The sequence below is a fragment of the Echeneis naucrates genome, chromosome 7 (genome assembly GCF_900963305.1).
Source record: "Echeneis naucrates chromosome 7, fEcheNa1.1, whole genome shotgun sequence".
Taxonomy (NCBI): domain Eukaryota; kingdom Metazoa; phylum Chordata; class Actinopteri; order Carangiformes; family Echeneidae; genus Echeneis; species Echeneis naucrates.
The window spans coordinates 19,560,621-19,576,142 of record NC_042517.1 but is presented as its reverse complement, the minus strand read 5'-3'; the positions used below and the strand labels follow the sequence as shown (position 1 = coordinate 19,576,142).

Below are 15,522 nucleotides of genomic sequence, written 5' to 3'. Positions count from 1 at the left end.
TGAAGATGAAATAAGAGTGTTGTTCGAGCACTGGCAAACAAAACTGTGTTTAAAATAGTGTTAAGCGTTAAGTTGTATTTCTTCATCCCTCTGAAGATATTAGGAGCTACTCCCTTGTTACTGGTAGTTTAATTCCACTGTACCATTACTACATCAGTGTTTTATCAGAATCTTGTTCTCCCACTACCTGTATTGGTTCTTTTTGGTACTCCAGGATTTGCATGTTTAGTTAAATTGGAGAGTCTCAATTGCCTGTAGGCATGAATGTAAGCCTGAGTGTGGTTGTGTGTCTGTTTATGACGGTGCTGTAATAGACTGGCAATCTGTCAAAGCTCTACTCCGCCCCCTAGCCCAGTGTCTTGGTTCTATTGGCCCTGTGACCTTTGAAAGCTAATTGGCACAGACAGTGGATAGGAGATAGGATTTCTCCTCAAGGATAAATCAGAGTTAAAACTGTAATGTCATTTACTGGAGAGAAGTCGAGTAAAAGACAGAAATTCGTTCACAGTCACATGACAAAATCTGCCCTGATCACAGCACACACAGACAGACACAAACAGAAAATATGAATATCGTTTACCGCTATAAAATGAGCTTCATCTGTCATTGATGTAAAATTTGATTTCTGTCTGTGTCAACTTTCTCTGACCCCCCAAAAAAACAAAAACAAAAATAACCTAATGCTGTAAAATCCAAACTTTCATTAATCATAAAGAGGTTGAGGTTTGAAATTAACAGGACAATGTCAAATGATCAGATCATTGTGGAGCCAGCTTAGCTCCAACCGAGGTTGAGTTCAATAAATCATCATGGAAGCTGAGTGACGAGACCTGAGTACTTACAGTGGGATGAACATCTGCTGCTTCATGCTTGCACAAATCCACAGTTGATGAATGGGTTAACTGTGCTTATCTCTTGTTTTGTCTTTGAAGATTTTATACTCAAAGTGTTCAGGTGAAGGGGATGACACAGACATTCTAATCCAGTCCCGAAGTCTGGGGGGGGGCCCTTGTATCTTTATTGTGCGACCCTAAGAAGCAGCATCATGACACGGAGAATCAATAGTTGTTTTTATTTTACGAATTATGGCCTTACTCTTTAATACGTCCAACCAATGCAACAGACCAGAGCAAAGTGTCTCTGCTGAAATCATTCGACCCGAGGAAACAACACTGTGTTGAGACGTGTGGGTGAGCTGCCATTCCCATCTGCACCTGCAGGGACTGAGGTCATGGATTACAATGTGAACAAGAAAACTTTAACAATGGTAAAAGAGACTTTTCTAATACAAGCAGAGTCGCACTGGATCTTTGTGCGATTGTTTTTTCTCTGTGAAGTCATCCTGGATCAACTCTGACACAAAGCCAGAGATGTATGCATCTACAATTGAGTTAAGAGGGGCCTGAGATGCTTTTTTAGTTGCCTTGGGCAAATGATCTTTTGTAAATTTACTGTGACCTCTGTACTATTTAGTGTGTATTATATTAACAGCAAACTAACTTTGAAATGCAATGGAAGAGTTCCTGATCATTGTATCTCTACTGTGACACTGACTACTGTGTGTGCGTCTGCTGTGTGTTCAATGGATGCCCAGGGGGAAAGTAATGAACAGATATATAATTTCATGCAGCCTCAGTGTTTCTCATTTTCATTACTTTGTTCTGATTCAAAGACCTGAATGTTTTCAAAACAATGACAAAAATCCTCCTTTTAAAACATGATATGACAATGAAAGTGAAGAACTTGAGATAGAGGACAGACAAATGTCAGTTAACTGGTAATATTTGAGCTAAATGTTTCAAGAAAGAATAAAGAAAATATAGCATGTTAAACTGCAACTCTCATGGTGAATCAAGTAAAAACGAATAACTGACACTTGCAAAAAACTGTTGTAAACATTGACCTACTTCCATCTTCAGCAGTGACTCAAACAGAGATTGAATGAGCTACCTTCACTTCGACCTCGACATTCAGTGATTCAGATAAATTGTTGGTCTTTTGTTTGGTTCAACATCAAGACATGACCAATAAACAAAACTCGATTACAAAGTAATAAATTATGATTAGTTCAAATTATCTAGACCTATGTCTACCTTCAGTCTAATCCTGATCAGAACTTTAAAAGCTACGATCATTCAGGACTCTTGAAGCCTGGTGAGGAAGCTCCTTGCTTGTTGTATTCTGTCACCTTCTTTAGGAGAAATGGAGAGAACAAAGTTAAATCTAACATTTTAAACAATTGAACTTTTAATTTAAAAGCAGCCAGTGAAGAGTTTGCTGTTGTGTAAGGCAGTAAATGTGTCAGTAAGTGTGACTGACAATCAGTGTCACAGTTGTAGAAATGACAGCAGTTGTGCACAGTGTGTCTTAAGTTCATGCAGAAAGTAAGAGAAGGAGAAAGGATCTCCAGTGTCTCCTGTCATCAGAGCTGTTACTTCTCACACTGACGGTCAGTGAGGCAGTTCAGACACGCCTCTCTGCTCTGTATTCTTTTGAAACATGGTCAAGCTATATCTGGCAATTTATGTTTTGTTGTTTTGTAATGAAAATAAATTTTATTTGAAATGATGCCAAGTTTATTATGGTTGTGACTGAGCCTACCAGGATTCCTGGATGCACTGTGCATGATGATGGTGTGATTTTTTTTTTTTTTTCATACATTCAGTATAGAAGAAATTAACTGACATTTAAGTACTTTCAGTTATTATAGTAACTGGGCTAAAGTAATTCCTACATGGACTGGACTGAAAGCAACCACAGATGGGTGAGCAGTTAGCACACATGCCATGTTATTGCAGTGTTACAGGTTTGATTCCAGCGAGGGACCTCTGCTGCAGGCAATTCCCCTCTCTGTCCTTTACTTTTAAGGCAAAAATAAAGTCCCCACCCATTTTTTTCCCAAAAGCATCATATAGTAAATAAGGGCAGACCTATGAAAAATGTTAATACTGTAACCATATTTTCATACTAAACAATAATTTATTTGGCAGCATAATTAATGTCTACAAGACCTAACCTTTCAAAATAAACACGTTATTGTGACTTTTTCAGAGCAACAGGTTCACTGTTTTTAAAGGTAAGACTACACTTTAACAAATTCCCTGTAAAATTTACACTAAATACCACAAAAAAATGCCAATATAGTGCTGTAAAAATGTTAATTACTGTAAATATAATTGCAGTATATTATACTGGATACTTCTTGCTTGTTTTGGCTGTATATAAATTACAGCAATGTATTGTTTTATACTAGAAACAACCATTAATTGTATTTCAATTTACAACATTATCTTGTATTCCATTCAAATTACATGGGCTACCTGGCAATAATGTTGCCAGTAAGTAGGTGTTACTTATTCATGATTCAATATCTTATTGTAGAATGTTTTTACTGTTAATATTTTTTGTTTGTTGTAAGCAAATTTAGCACACTGTGATAGTGATAATCCAAAAAGTATTAACACTACATTAGATTATCTTCAGCTAATGAAACAAGAGTCAGTGCTGCAACAAAATAAAACATTTATTAAGACTTAATACAGTGTATACCAGATGTGTTTACACGTGATTTAGAGTAATAAAGGTAAACATGATCCTCCACTCTGCAGTAAACGGAAGTCATTTCCGGTATCCTGCTCCCTCTTTCAGCCAATCAGGAGGGAGAACGCCACACATTTCTTTTCCATTTATTGCAGAGCAGAGGGACTGGGAGACCCAGGTTAATGACCAAACACTCTACAACTATCCCACTTCTTGGACTGATCCACTTTGTCGTCTTTGTGCCAGAGGTTGAGTTGATCTTGAAGCATCTGAAGTCAGAAAATCTTAGAAAAAGTCAACGAAATACATTGATTACAATGGACCCATCAAGTTGTGGACACAAGCTTATCAGTTTTCCAAATATGCAAAAAAATAAAAAAAATTAAGAAAAAATTGCAGTCCATGCAAGCTGGAGCAAAAAGTGACTTTGCAATGCAATACAATGGAGGGAGTTATAAAAATAACATCATGTTAATGTTATTCATAATGGAAAATGTAACAAATTAATGATCCATCCCCATCAAGCACATACTTTTGAATGAATTCTAGTGTGCTTGACGCCTCTTCTTGGTAGACCAGACTGAAGACACAGTAGCCAAAAAAAAAAAAACAAAAACGCTTCCCTCCCAGCCACAATGTTCTTGTGTGGACCCACAACCACCTTGCCCTCAATGCTCAGCATCCAACCCGAACCCATGAGAACATTAACTATTAACTAAACATAAACAAACATATGGCTTGCTATTAGATTGTGGGCAGTATCAGAGGCATTTCCATCACTAGTGTCGGATTCGGAACAACTCTACGGGGCTAATGCACGCAGCTAGCGTTAGCTTAGCTTAACCAGTTTTTCACGAGTTAACATATGCAGAAACGATACCGTCTGAGTCCCACACCCTGTATATCCCGTATAAAACACGACTAAGATAAATTAAAATAATGTGAAATATAATCACACAAATAAACATTACTCTTACCAAAATGCTAGTTTCGCAGCTTTCTATTTGATCTCAATTTCCCTGCTTCGTTGCTGTTGGCAACACGTCTACATTACACGAGTTAAAATTAACGTCTACAAGGTCAAATTAAATTGCACGAAGTTACGAAATTAACCACATTAACCACGTTTCAATGTTGTAGGTTAATAACGTCTTACTTACACCTTACTGAGTGGATGGGCGTCGGATTCGTCCCCCTGAGTCCGCCACCCAATGTCCTCTTTCAAACCGCCTTCTGTTAACACTGTTCAACTGCAATATGTATCATTTACAGCCAGAACCAAGCGGAAACACAACCATCCTATCCCATTTTACAATGTGATACTGTGAACAAATGCTTGAAGTTACTGTAATTATTTTTTACCCATAATGCATTGCAATATAGTCAACCCTTGTTAAATGTTAGAACAGGAAGTTACTGTGATTTTCACTGTAGAATTTACAGATATTTGTGAGTGTAACACATTTTTAAGATCTATAATTTTTGTGTTGTGCAATGGCCCTTCAGGATTTTAGTTCTTTTTCTGAGTCCATCCTCTTACTATTACTTACAGGTTCAGGGTCATGAGTCTATTGCAGGGTTGGCATATAGAAACAAGCATTCATGCGTACAGGCAACTGAAGGGTCAACAAATGATCCTATCACCTCCGCCTTGGACTTTGAAAGGCTGGAGTGTCCATAGACTGCCCTACTGCTTGGGTCTCAAACCCAGAAACCTCTTGCTGATAAGCAAAAGTACTAACCACTGTACCATGGTGGCACAGTGCACCCAAGTTAGTATGTGTCATATGCAGTCTTGATTTAGATTCAGTTATGTTTACAAAATGATTCTTCAACATATTCAGTCAGGATAGAAGCTCTCCAAACCAAACTGTCTTTCAAAGTACAGTTAAGCTTCCATTGACCCAGACACCAGCCACCTGCCTAATCTGTTTTACCCATCTCTCAGCACCTGTGTTTCTTTACCTGGAGAACATTAAGTCCGGAGTTAATCCAAAGCAATCCCTGGTATAGAGATTGAGGTAGACACTCAAATTAAGATGTTTGGCTTTTAGAGAGAACACACCCAACACCCTTCTGGTGTCATAACCCCTGCTGAGGAACACCCACTTCTATAGTGAAAATTTAACTGGACAGTGTAGAAGCAGTAGTAGAGAGGAGGGTCACAAGAAAGTGGAAATCCACCATGTGCAACCCCTTCTCATGACCTTTAAACTGAAACATTCAGCCAGACTCATTCAGTCACATGCCTCTAAGCATGTGGGAGGCTCCATCAGACTACACAACACCAAAGCATCCAATTTAAAATTCAATCCCAACATTTTATGACCATTTCAAACACATACAAAATAATGGGAAACTTATTTTTAGATTCCACGCGTCCATAACAGATCACATTCCTTTATATATTGTTATTGTAAATAGCATTTCTATATTTCATCTTATTTCACATTCTGTTGATATTCTTCACAGCTATCCCTTGTGCTGTTATTGTGTTGCTGCTTGCTGTGGAATTAAAGTGTCTCTGAAGGGATTGCCAATAAGATGGCAAGGTAAGCTTCAGTGTCCCTGTGCCCACTCAGTTTTAAAGGAGACATAAATCAGTTACTGAGTGGTAGAACCACCATTTAGTGGTCATATGTATAACTTACAGGCAAGGATTAAAAAAAAAACCAAACAAACACTCAGCTCAAAATAAAACTAAAAGTGAGGACAAGATCTGTTGACTGTATAAGCATTTATTTACATTGTTTTTCCTCACAGCCTAAAGACACCAATAAAAGGAGTACTGAAAGCTAAAATGTTAAGATATATACAATATGAATTCAAAAGCAATTTGAATATGAGAAAAAGGGCCACTTAAGGTACAGTGATCTGATTTTAGAAATGAGCTCTGAACTGGGCGGAAACCCCCATACGCACACACACACATGCACACTATTCACCATTCATTTCTACTGGCAAACAGTGACAACATTATAGAACCAGACATACTAGATCAACCTTGCATACTCATAAAATTAAGAAAGGTACAGTGGGGTCAAAGCTAAAGTAGGAAGTAAACTGATGGTTTGTTTCTTTTCACTTTCATCCTCACTTCCTGAGCTTTGTCTGTAGGGTTCACAGTGATTTTAGTGATATGGCTCAGGGGCTCGCAGAAGTTCTTAAGTCTTCAGCAGCCTCAGATGTGAGGTGACATTTCAGGTCTAAAGTGGGGTCACTGGAGAAATTGTGGAGAAGCTAAGACCCACATTTTTAAAGCTGCAGTTATCAGTGAACATGTAACGTGTAGGACACACTCCCGGCATACACTTCACCACAGCCTGTTTTAGTCTCAAAGCACTGGATGCTTGTTCTTCATTTGTACTTGGAGGGAAAAGGTGATACAGACCTCAGTATTCACCTGTTCATCATGGATGGAGAGAGATATTTAAAAATCACTCAGTACAGAATGAACACACTGTATTCAATTTAACAGAACTCTACACAGTGTTCCGTTACAGATGACACTGGCCAGTTTTTGTTTTTGTTGTGGTGTTTTTAAACCCTTGTTGTAAATGCAGGCTGATGGTATGTAGATGGTAGAGTTCAGCTTTCATGAACAATAAGAAAATAATACATTTAAAACCTGTAAAATTGTCCAAATCTTTACATGATAGTACTATGTCCACAGCAAGTTGTCAGAACAGGTACTTTCGACAAAATTCTGACCCACAGCGACACTCCACTCGAATCCTCTTCTTGGGAGAACTGGGGAGCCCTGCTAAACTGAAACTGGAGTCCATTTTGGTGCTTTCTGTGTCAACTGGGTTAACTGGAAGCAAACAAAAGTTTGATTCAGAGTTCAGTGTAAAATCTCTTCATGACTTTTAAAATGCAATTGCCCTCTTCATAATATATAGCAAATGATCGCATGATTGTGAGGCATCATTTAAAACTACAAGCAGTAATCTTTGCCTCTATAAGCATAAAGCATTGTGCTTTAATGAAAACAAAAATTCATCATGATTAGAAAGTCAAGAAATCTACTGGATCCTTTGAACGCTTTTCTTAATCAAATCCTGGGTTAGTGCCAGCCTAGTATCAGTGCTATGACTTAAGGTAACTAGCTTCTGTACAACTGATTCCAGCTCCATCTTCTTTCTGATGAGAGAATATTTGGCATTTTTGCTACAAGAGTAATCACTTATCAAAGAATCATTTTCTATTGATCTATGAATCAGTGCATCATTTTAAGTGGCAGGATGTACTTTGTAGCACCACTGGCACTCGTCTGTATGTTTATGTACAAATCGCCAGGGAATGTAAAAATAAAAAAAATTAAAAAAAGAGGTTTGGCCTGAGCTGGTAATTACTGAAATCAAAATTCCATGCTTTTCTGAACTGCTGGAAAAGGAAACCTGACATTCACATAGGAATTTCCAATCATAGAGCAGTATGGTGCTGCACTGTAGGAAGCAGCTATAAGCACTAGAATTTAATATGACAAAATAAAGAACATGGTGTGAGGCTCTCACACCAGCCTTCAGGATCCAGTTTATGTCGTAGTATGTGGGACTTCCTTGTGAACTAACCGCACTTACTTTGCATCTTGTAGTCGAAAGTGAGCTCCTCTCCTGGTCGAATTGCCCGTGTTGAAAATAAAGCAATTCTCGGGAGTCTCTCATCAATGTTGTCAATGAACACATTGAAAACCTGAAGGTTGGGGTTACACTGCAAGAACAAGACAATATGAGTCAGGAGCTTTTCAACCGAATTGACTATAAGATACAAGCCAAACCGCACAACACGAACTACATTCTACATGCGCCCACACAACAGATGAGGCCACAACATAAACAATGAAATGGACTTTCCACTTTACTGGAGTCAGTACTAACTACAATACAAAAAAATTTTATTATCCACTTGGGGAAAACTGTCTGGGACTCAAAGTGCTTCATATACCTTCAGAGTTACAACAACATCAGTAGCCCAGAATTCAAAAATACTTGCGCATGTTACTTGTTATCTCAAACCATACAAGAATTCTCCACCTAATGGGTGAAGAGGGCCACAAGTAGGGCTACACAATATGTCCAAAATATACATCAGAATATATTTTCTTAATTTCAGTTGACACAATATCATTCCGAAAGATATGAACATTATAAGAGTCACTGAAAAACTTTCAAAAATGCGCCCAACATAAGACAATTTAATACTTTAGATATAAAAACAGTACAAGTAAAGCAATTTTTACCTTTTATTTGTATTTCATTCATATACAACCAAGAAACATGATATCACTGTCAAATAAACAAAAACCTTAGCATTGTCAATATTAATATCTCTAACTTCGAACTACAAAAAAGGGTGATTGTCATATTTTTGGGAAAAGAGATTGTAAGAAAAGTGCTCTCGCCCCAATAAAAAAAATTGGATAGAATAGCTACAGAAAAATTAGTTAGCAACAACAAAAACACATGTGGGTAATGCTGTCTTAAACTTCTTACTTAGTTCCTCCTATTCCAGACAGAGATGGCATCCCCGCCCTTCTCATCTCTCAACACATCACCTCCTCATTGGTGATGTGTTCCTTCCAGCAGATCCTCAAGATGAATCTGAAGCAATGTCGGTGGAAGACATCCAGCTTGTTGGTGATGCTGGCTGTCTTCATCCATGTCTCACAGGCGTAGGCCACTGTTGGGATAACCACTGACATATAAAGGCGCAGCTTGGTGGTTGTAGTGATGGCTTTAGACATCCATATGTTCCGGAGCCGTTGGAACACTCCTGCAGCTTTGCCAATCCTGATTTGTACATCTTTCTCCATGTCTCCCTGCCACAGTGATTCCCGGTGGATGCTGTCAAAAGCTTTCTTGAAACTGACGTAGTTGATTGTGAGGAGGGTCTTCAGTTCTTGACACTGCTCTAGGGCGTTGCAAAGTGTGAAGCTCTGTTTGGACCAGGACCTTCCTTCCAGAAGCCAGCTTGCTCCTCCCTTAAGTTGTTATCCACCTTGTCCTTTAGGCGTTGGAACAGCATACTGCAGAATACCTTGCCAGAGGTAGACAGCAGCGTGATGCCCCGCCAGTTGTTAGTCTGTGAGGTTTCCCTTTTTAGGCAGCGTCACAATGACCCCTCATCTCCAATGGGCACTTCTTTAGCATGCCAAATCCTGTTGAACAAGTGGGTAAGGCTCTCCACAACAACCTCCTGGCCGTGCTTCAACAACTCCTGGTGCCTTGTTGTTTTTCAGGCTCTTGATTGCTCTGGCAACCTTGGTCCCAATTATCTCAGCTGTAGTAATGTTCAAAGTTAGAGATGGTGTTTCCCGGTCAAAACTGAAGAGCATGGGTGGCGGTGGCGGATTAAGAACACCCCTTAAGCGTTCTATCCACCTTGCCTCCTGCTCTTCGTCGCTCAAAAGTACCCTGCCATCCCTGCTCTTGATTGGAACACCGGAGCTGCTAATGGAGCTGGTTTGCACCCACATGATCCTGTACAGGGTTTTCATGTTTTTGTTCTTTGCCGTCTCTTGTGCCTCTCTTGCTTCAGCCACCTTCTTTTGTCATTTCTGCAGCTCTTCTTCGCTTCCCTGTCCAGGCACCTGGACTCCTCATCTTTCACCTTCCAATTTAAACTTCTATGGAGCTTAATCTCCAGAGGACAATCAGATTGATTATCCTCTGGAGGTGAACTGCTTCAGATAGTAGGCAGATTTTTAATGCGTTCATGCTGTTAATCGACTCCTCGCCACATTTAGCACACTGGCACTTTAAGTTTATAGGATCTTTAATAGCCAAACCTCTTCCACACCACGAACTTAGTCTTTCCTCACTTATCAACCATTCCATCAGTTTTAAAATGAAAATAATGTATATTAAAATATCAGAAATGTGTTTAAAAACCATATCATCGTACGTTGAAATTGAAATATTGTCCAGCCCTGGGCATGAGTGTGATGTAAATTTCACCAGCTGACCAAGTGCCATGGTTCTGCACAGCCCTCTGAAGGCAGCCAAAATCTGGACTGTCAGAAGAGAGACAGGATCACTGACCAGAACCTGTCTAAGCAGAAATCCCACTATTTTTGGTGGTGTGAGTTGCAAAGGTTGCAATATGAAGGAAATTATTCTTAAGCCTTTATGAATGAACTGATGTGTAGTCATTAAATTTGAACCAAGCTGCATACTGTCTGTTTAATACAGATAGAGGACACTCACACTGTGGTTGACAAAGTGGGAGATGTTGCCCTGGTGTGTAGCATCCACGGTGTACACGTCCTCCACATAATCAAGGTCAAAAAGGTATGTCGATCCTTGGCGGTCGTATATATGACCCCTCCTCTCTGCCTCATCTGTTGTGATGATCTGAAGGAAATGACACAGGACATTATGGATAGAGCTAATTTTACTTCTACATTCAATATAAGTATACAGAAGCTTATCAGCAAACTATTTTATTTTTGATTCATAATTGATTCATTGGATATTTTTAAGGAATTTTTGATTTATTTCATAAAGTAGAGCACGCAAAGACAGGCTGAAATTAAAGGAAGAGAAGTGACCCCCTCCCCTGAGAAAAAAAAAGCTCCCAAAATGGTTTAACAAACCTTTTATGAAGTTATAAATAAAGACTGAAAACCACTGGGTGCACAACTTTTCCTAAGTATGTTTTCTAGAGCATTCAGTCATCTGTGATTTGACTTTATTCCAGTTTGTTTTGTCATGTGTTCTTCAGAAAAAATATGGAGATTATTTGATGTCCTGACATGCTAGCAACATCAGATTTAAGTGAACCTTTTCACAATATTTCATAGATCTATGTGTGTAATAATGTATATGAAAGATCTATTTAGCTGACAACAAAAAGTGTCTTGCACTGGGTGTTACCTCTCCAACATATTCCATGACGAATGTGTTCTTCTTGATATGTTGCAGAGTGCGGACCCCCCAGCCCCGGCCATTGTCTGTTTTAAAAATGCACAGATCGAACTGGATACCCTTCTGCACCACTCTGTTGGGACAATCTGGGCCACAGTTACACCGAGAGTTGCATTCGTAAATTGGCTGTCCAGCCCGGACCCTAACCTGCCCCCTGTCATTGTAGGCCATACGGTGCAAGGAGGCCCCAGGGCAACAGCCATTCATTGGCTCCCTTAAACAGTCTTTACATTCACAACCCACAGCCATCTCATCTAAAACTATTCCTGGGCCTACTTTGTAGTTGTTGATGTAGGAGAAGTTTTTTGGAGGGGCCTCAAGGTCCACTTCATTTGTGACAAGAATGCGACCTGGATGGTTGCGAGTGCTATTCAAGTGGGCCTCCCAACGTAGCAGAATCAGACGTAGTTTGGCTTTCTGGATGAGAAGTGACCTCAGTTCCTTATCTAACTTTTTAGGGATGAAACGCCTCTTGTGGCGCCTCAGCTCCTGATCAAGGTCCAGATGAAATTGCTTCATCAGTTTGGGGCATCTGAGGTTCCTTTTGGGTTCCCAGGTATTGTCTGACTCTGGGAAACCTTTCCACTTCACAAAGTAGAACTCCTCCACCTGAAATACATATCTTTCATTAAGAGAAAATGCAAGATTTTTCCAGCCTCGTCAGCCAGGTCAATACAAACAAGACTTAATAATTATTCATAATTATTCCAAGTCAGCTCTTTTCAGTACCCAGTTTCTTGTTCTCTCTGTTGAGCAGCTAGTTTTCCTCAGCTTGTCTTACAGTGTTACACAACGGAAACACAAAGTTTCCACATTACACATGAATTTCAATAAGCACCATCAACCTAAATTTCATGACATAATTACAGTAGAGTTCATGCAATAGCAACATGTGGTTTATAATGAAAATATATTAGGTCTGGGGTCAGAAATTTGAAAAACTTACATAATTTTGTATCAAAAATTTCTATTGCAACAGGAACATTTAAAAATCATTTCAAAATGAGGAATGAGGTTTGAATATAGTAGTCAGCACAGCGGCAGAGTGGTTAGTCAGACTTTCATTCAATAAATATTCAAGCTTCATTCCACATATTCAGAATTTCATTCCATGAAATTCACACAGTATATATTTTCCTAATCCGCTTGCTATGATATACACCCACGCACGCACACATGCATGCATGCAGGCAAGTGCACAAGCAGACACAAACATCCAGGAAGACAGCAAAGACACATTAACAACAGCTGGACGATCTTACACAGTGGACCAGTAAACTGATATAACCTCTTTTTGGAATCATACTGTGGTTCTAACAAGGATGACACAAAGAACAGGATTAATGCCTCAACATAACTGTGTCCTTATCTGTCAGTGTAGAGATAATTTAAGGTGTACTTCCCAATCCAGCACAGATGAGTAGAGATGTTATGAGCACTAAAGAGTCGTGTTAAGATAGTGACACCTTACCTTAGTCTTCTTGTAGTCACAGAGGAACTCCACTTCATACTCATTGAACTTGGCCCTTTTCACTCCAAGCGCTTTACAGTGAAGCCTCTCTCTGTTACACAGGGCTTCCAGCTTCTCCCAGGACATTTTGCAAGGCACACTGCAATCTGACACAGCGAGTTCATTTAACTCTGTTAGGGTCAATTGCAAACACATTCGCTTTTTATACATCCTCATTGCTGGAGATGCATCGAAGGGTAAGACGACTTGTACTTCACCAGGTACTTTACTGGATGCATCAAAGAGAAGCAACTAACCCAAATGATTTTTTTTAAATGTGTGAATATCCAAATCAGCCCACTGAACTGCCTGTAGTTGGTTCGGTGCTTTGAAAAGGTTTCATCTCACCATCACAGACATGACAACATTTCTCACCTGTAGATCCCTCTGAGTTAACTTCCTCAATTTCTTAATCCAAACCGTTAATTTGTCTTCTAGACTATGTTTCAATAAGGACATTCAATAATAATTTTGTTTTAATCTTTTATAATTGATCTGATGTGAAAATTTGTACTATCTCGTTTTAATATAGTAAAAGGTGAAAAAACATAAAGGTTCTGAACACTTTCTGAATGCCCTGTATATTATTTAAGCAATATTTTGAAGAACCACCAGATAAAACACCTACTGTTCACATCAATCCCACTGTATTTATCAATTAATTAGATCATCAAACTTCAGGCATTTCTCAAAGACATATATCCCTGACTAACCACCATTTTCCCCTGAATTCAGACAAAATTAGTTATTCTACGTAAACACCTCAGAATGACATTACCTTGGTACAGTCACAAACCCTGGGGTCATTTTTTATGACGTGGACTTGACTTACATGACACATAAAACAAGTTGTTCAGACAGCCTTCTTCTCCCTGTACAGCATTGTGCTTCTCTTCCTTGTTCTATTCTTATTCTACTTCTATACCTGTGGTTGCTGATGTAACGTCCGAATTTCCCATCTGTGGTATAAATAAAATCCTATCTTGCAAAAATAAGAAGCATCTGGTCTAAAAAGGATGCTGAAAAACTGGTCCATGTATTTGTTACCTGTAGACTGGAATACTACAATTCTTTATTATGAGGATAACCTAGTAACTAATAACTGCTGCAACTAGTGACAAGAGGCTGGAAAAGAGATCACATCTCTCCCAAGTTAGCATTTCTGTTTATACTCTGCATATACCGCATTTACAAGATACAGAAAATAATTCAACAGTCCATCCTCCTCAGATGCTTACCTTCAGAGCTGTTAATGGCTAAGCAATGCTATGTCATAAACAATTCATTGTTTCCTTTTTTCCTAACAGGACACTCCAACCGCTCTGCGCAGGTCTACTCGTTTTTCCTTTCCCGAGTTTGTAAGTAGAAGTAGAGTAGAATATGAAGTAGGTCCTTCACCTATCAGACTCCTCTTTGTGGAGCCAACTGTGTCTATGCTCAGGAATTAAGCCACCTCTTCATATTTAATATCAGGTTTCAATCAGCACTGTTTTATAGTAAGGGCTGGCTCAAATGAGACCTGAACCATTCCCTTAATTATGCTGATACAGACCAAGACTGCTGTAAACACTTATAATGTACCAAGCTCTCAATAAAATTTACTACGTATAGCGATTCACCTCTCTCCTCAGCTTGGGGGCAGATCCCACTCAGCACCGAGTGTGATTGTGTTGGACGTTTCTTCCTGTTAAAGGGGAGTTTCCCCCCGTTCTCCGCTGTTATCATGTACCGCTCATGGTTTAACTTTTTTCCTCTATCATGCTGGACGTGGCTTCGTAAGGTACCTCGATATTGTGTGTTGTAATTTCGATCCATAGGAATCAAAGTGACTTTGTATAGCCACACTGATCAATTTAAATGTTTCGTGGCGCTATATGGCGCGAGTAGCTTATGGTCAATTTTGCCAACTAAAACCCAGCAGCCTCCACGACACTCTGATGCACAAATAGCCCTGCCGTTTCAGTCTCCTACGGCAAACAGAAACCCTTTAGCCGCTGTCTCCGGATCACACGGGGGGACGTCAGGTCAGTAAAAAGGTTTTGCTAAGCTAACGATACTTTGGACAACTTCTGTAGCTTCACCACGACACACAGTCGACCGCTGTCTCAAAACTGTTTAAACTCGACCACAGATCCGCGAGCATATTCGATGTCTCTTAGACTCGCACCGAGAGTGAACCACAATAACAGTAAACAAACGTGCAATATAATATTAAGCCATATTACAGCTCTTCTTAGTTACCTTTCAAATTTTCCGCCATGTTTTCTGCACAGCCGCCAAAATAGAAGAATTTACGGCGGTAGGAAGATCCTCCTGCAGAACACACTGAGACGGCTGCTGATTGGACGAGCGTTCTTGATCTGCGCTGTCATTGGCTCAGAAGTTGTATAGTTCTTCTTCGTCGCCCAAACGTAGATTTCTTCTTCTTCTTGGCTCAGATGCAATCAATGAGCACGACCGGAATATAACGGGTCGTAAGCAGCTAACCAATTCACACACACACACACACACACACACACACACACATATATATATATATATATA

The 15,522-nt window shown here is 39.5% G+C and overlaps 1 protein-coding gene across 3 annotated transcripts; it reads right to left on the bottom strand.

Moving 5' to 3' along the window:
- Nucleotides 1–6,273: 6,273 nt before the first annotated feature.
- LOC115046247 (histone-lysine N-methyltransferase SUV39H1) lies at nucleotides 6,274–15,260 on the bottom strand. Of its 3 annotated transcripts, XM_029506494.1 has the most exons (6): nucleotides 15,220–15,260; nucleotides 12,940–13,085; nucleotides 11,418–12,077; nucleotides 10,749–10,895; nucleotides 8,124–8,253; nucleotides 6,274–7,354 (listed from the first exon to the last, which is right to left on the bottom strand). In XM_029506494.1, exons 1-6 carry the CDS (start codon nucleotides 15,236–15,238, stop codon nucleotides 7,221–7,223), a joined length of 1,236 nt encoding a protein of 411 aa, XP_029362354.1. In that variant the 5' UTR covers nucleotides 15,239–15,260; the 3' UTR covers nucleotides 6,274–7,220. The 3 variants fall into 3 exon arrangements, with proteins under 3 accessions (XP_029362354.1, XP_029362353.1, XP_029362355.1); XM_029506493.1 differs by lacking the exon at nucleotides 15,220–15,260 and having other exon boundaries at nucleotides 12,940–13,249; XM_029506495.1 differs by lacking the exons at nucleotides 6,274–7,354; nucleotides 8,124–8,253; nucleotides 15,220–15,260 and adding an exon at nucleotides 10,476–10,555 and having other exon boundaries at nucleotides 12,940–13,249.
- Between the last annotated feature and the right edge of the window lie 262 nt (nucleotides 15,261–15,522).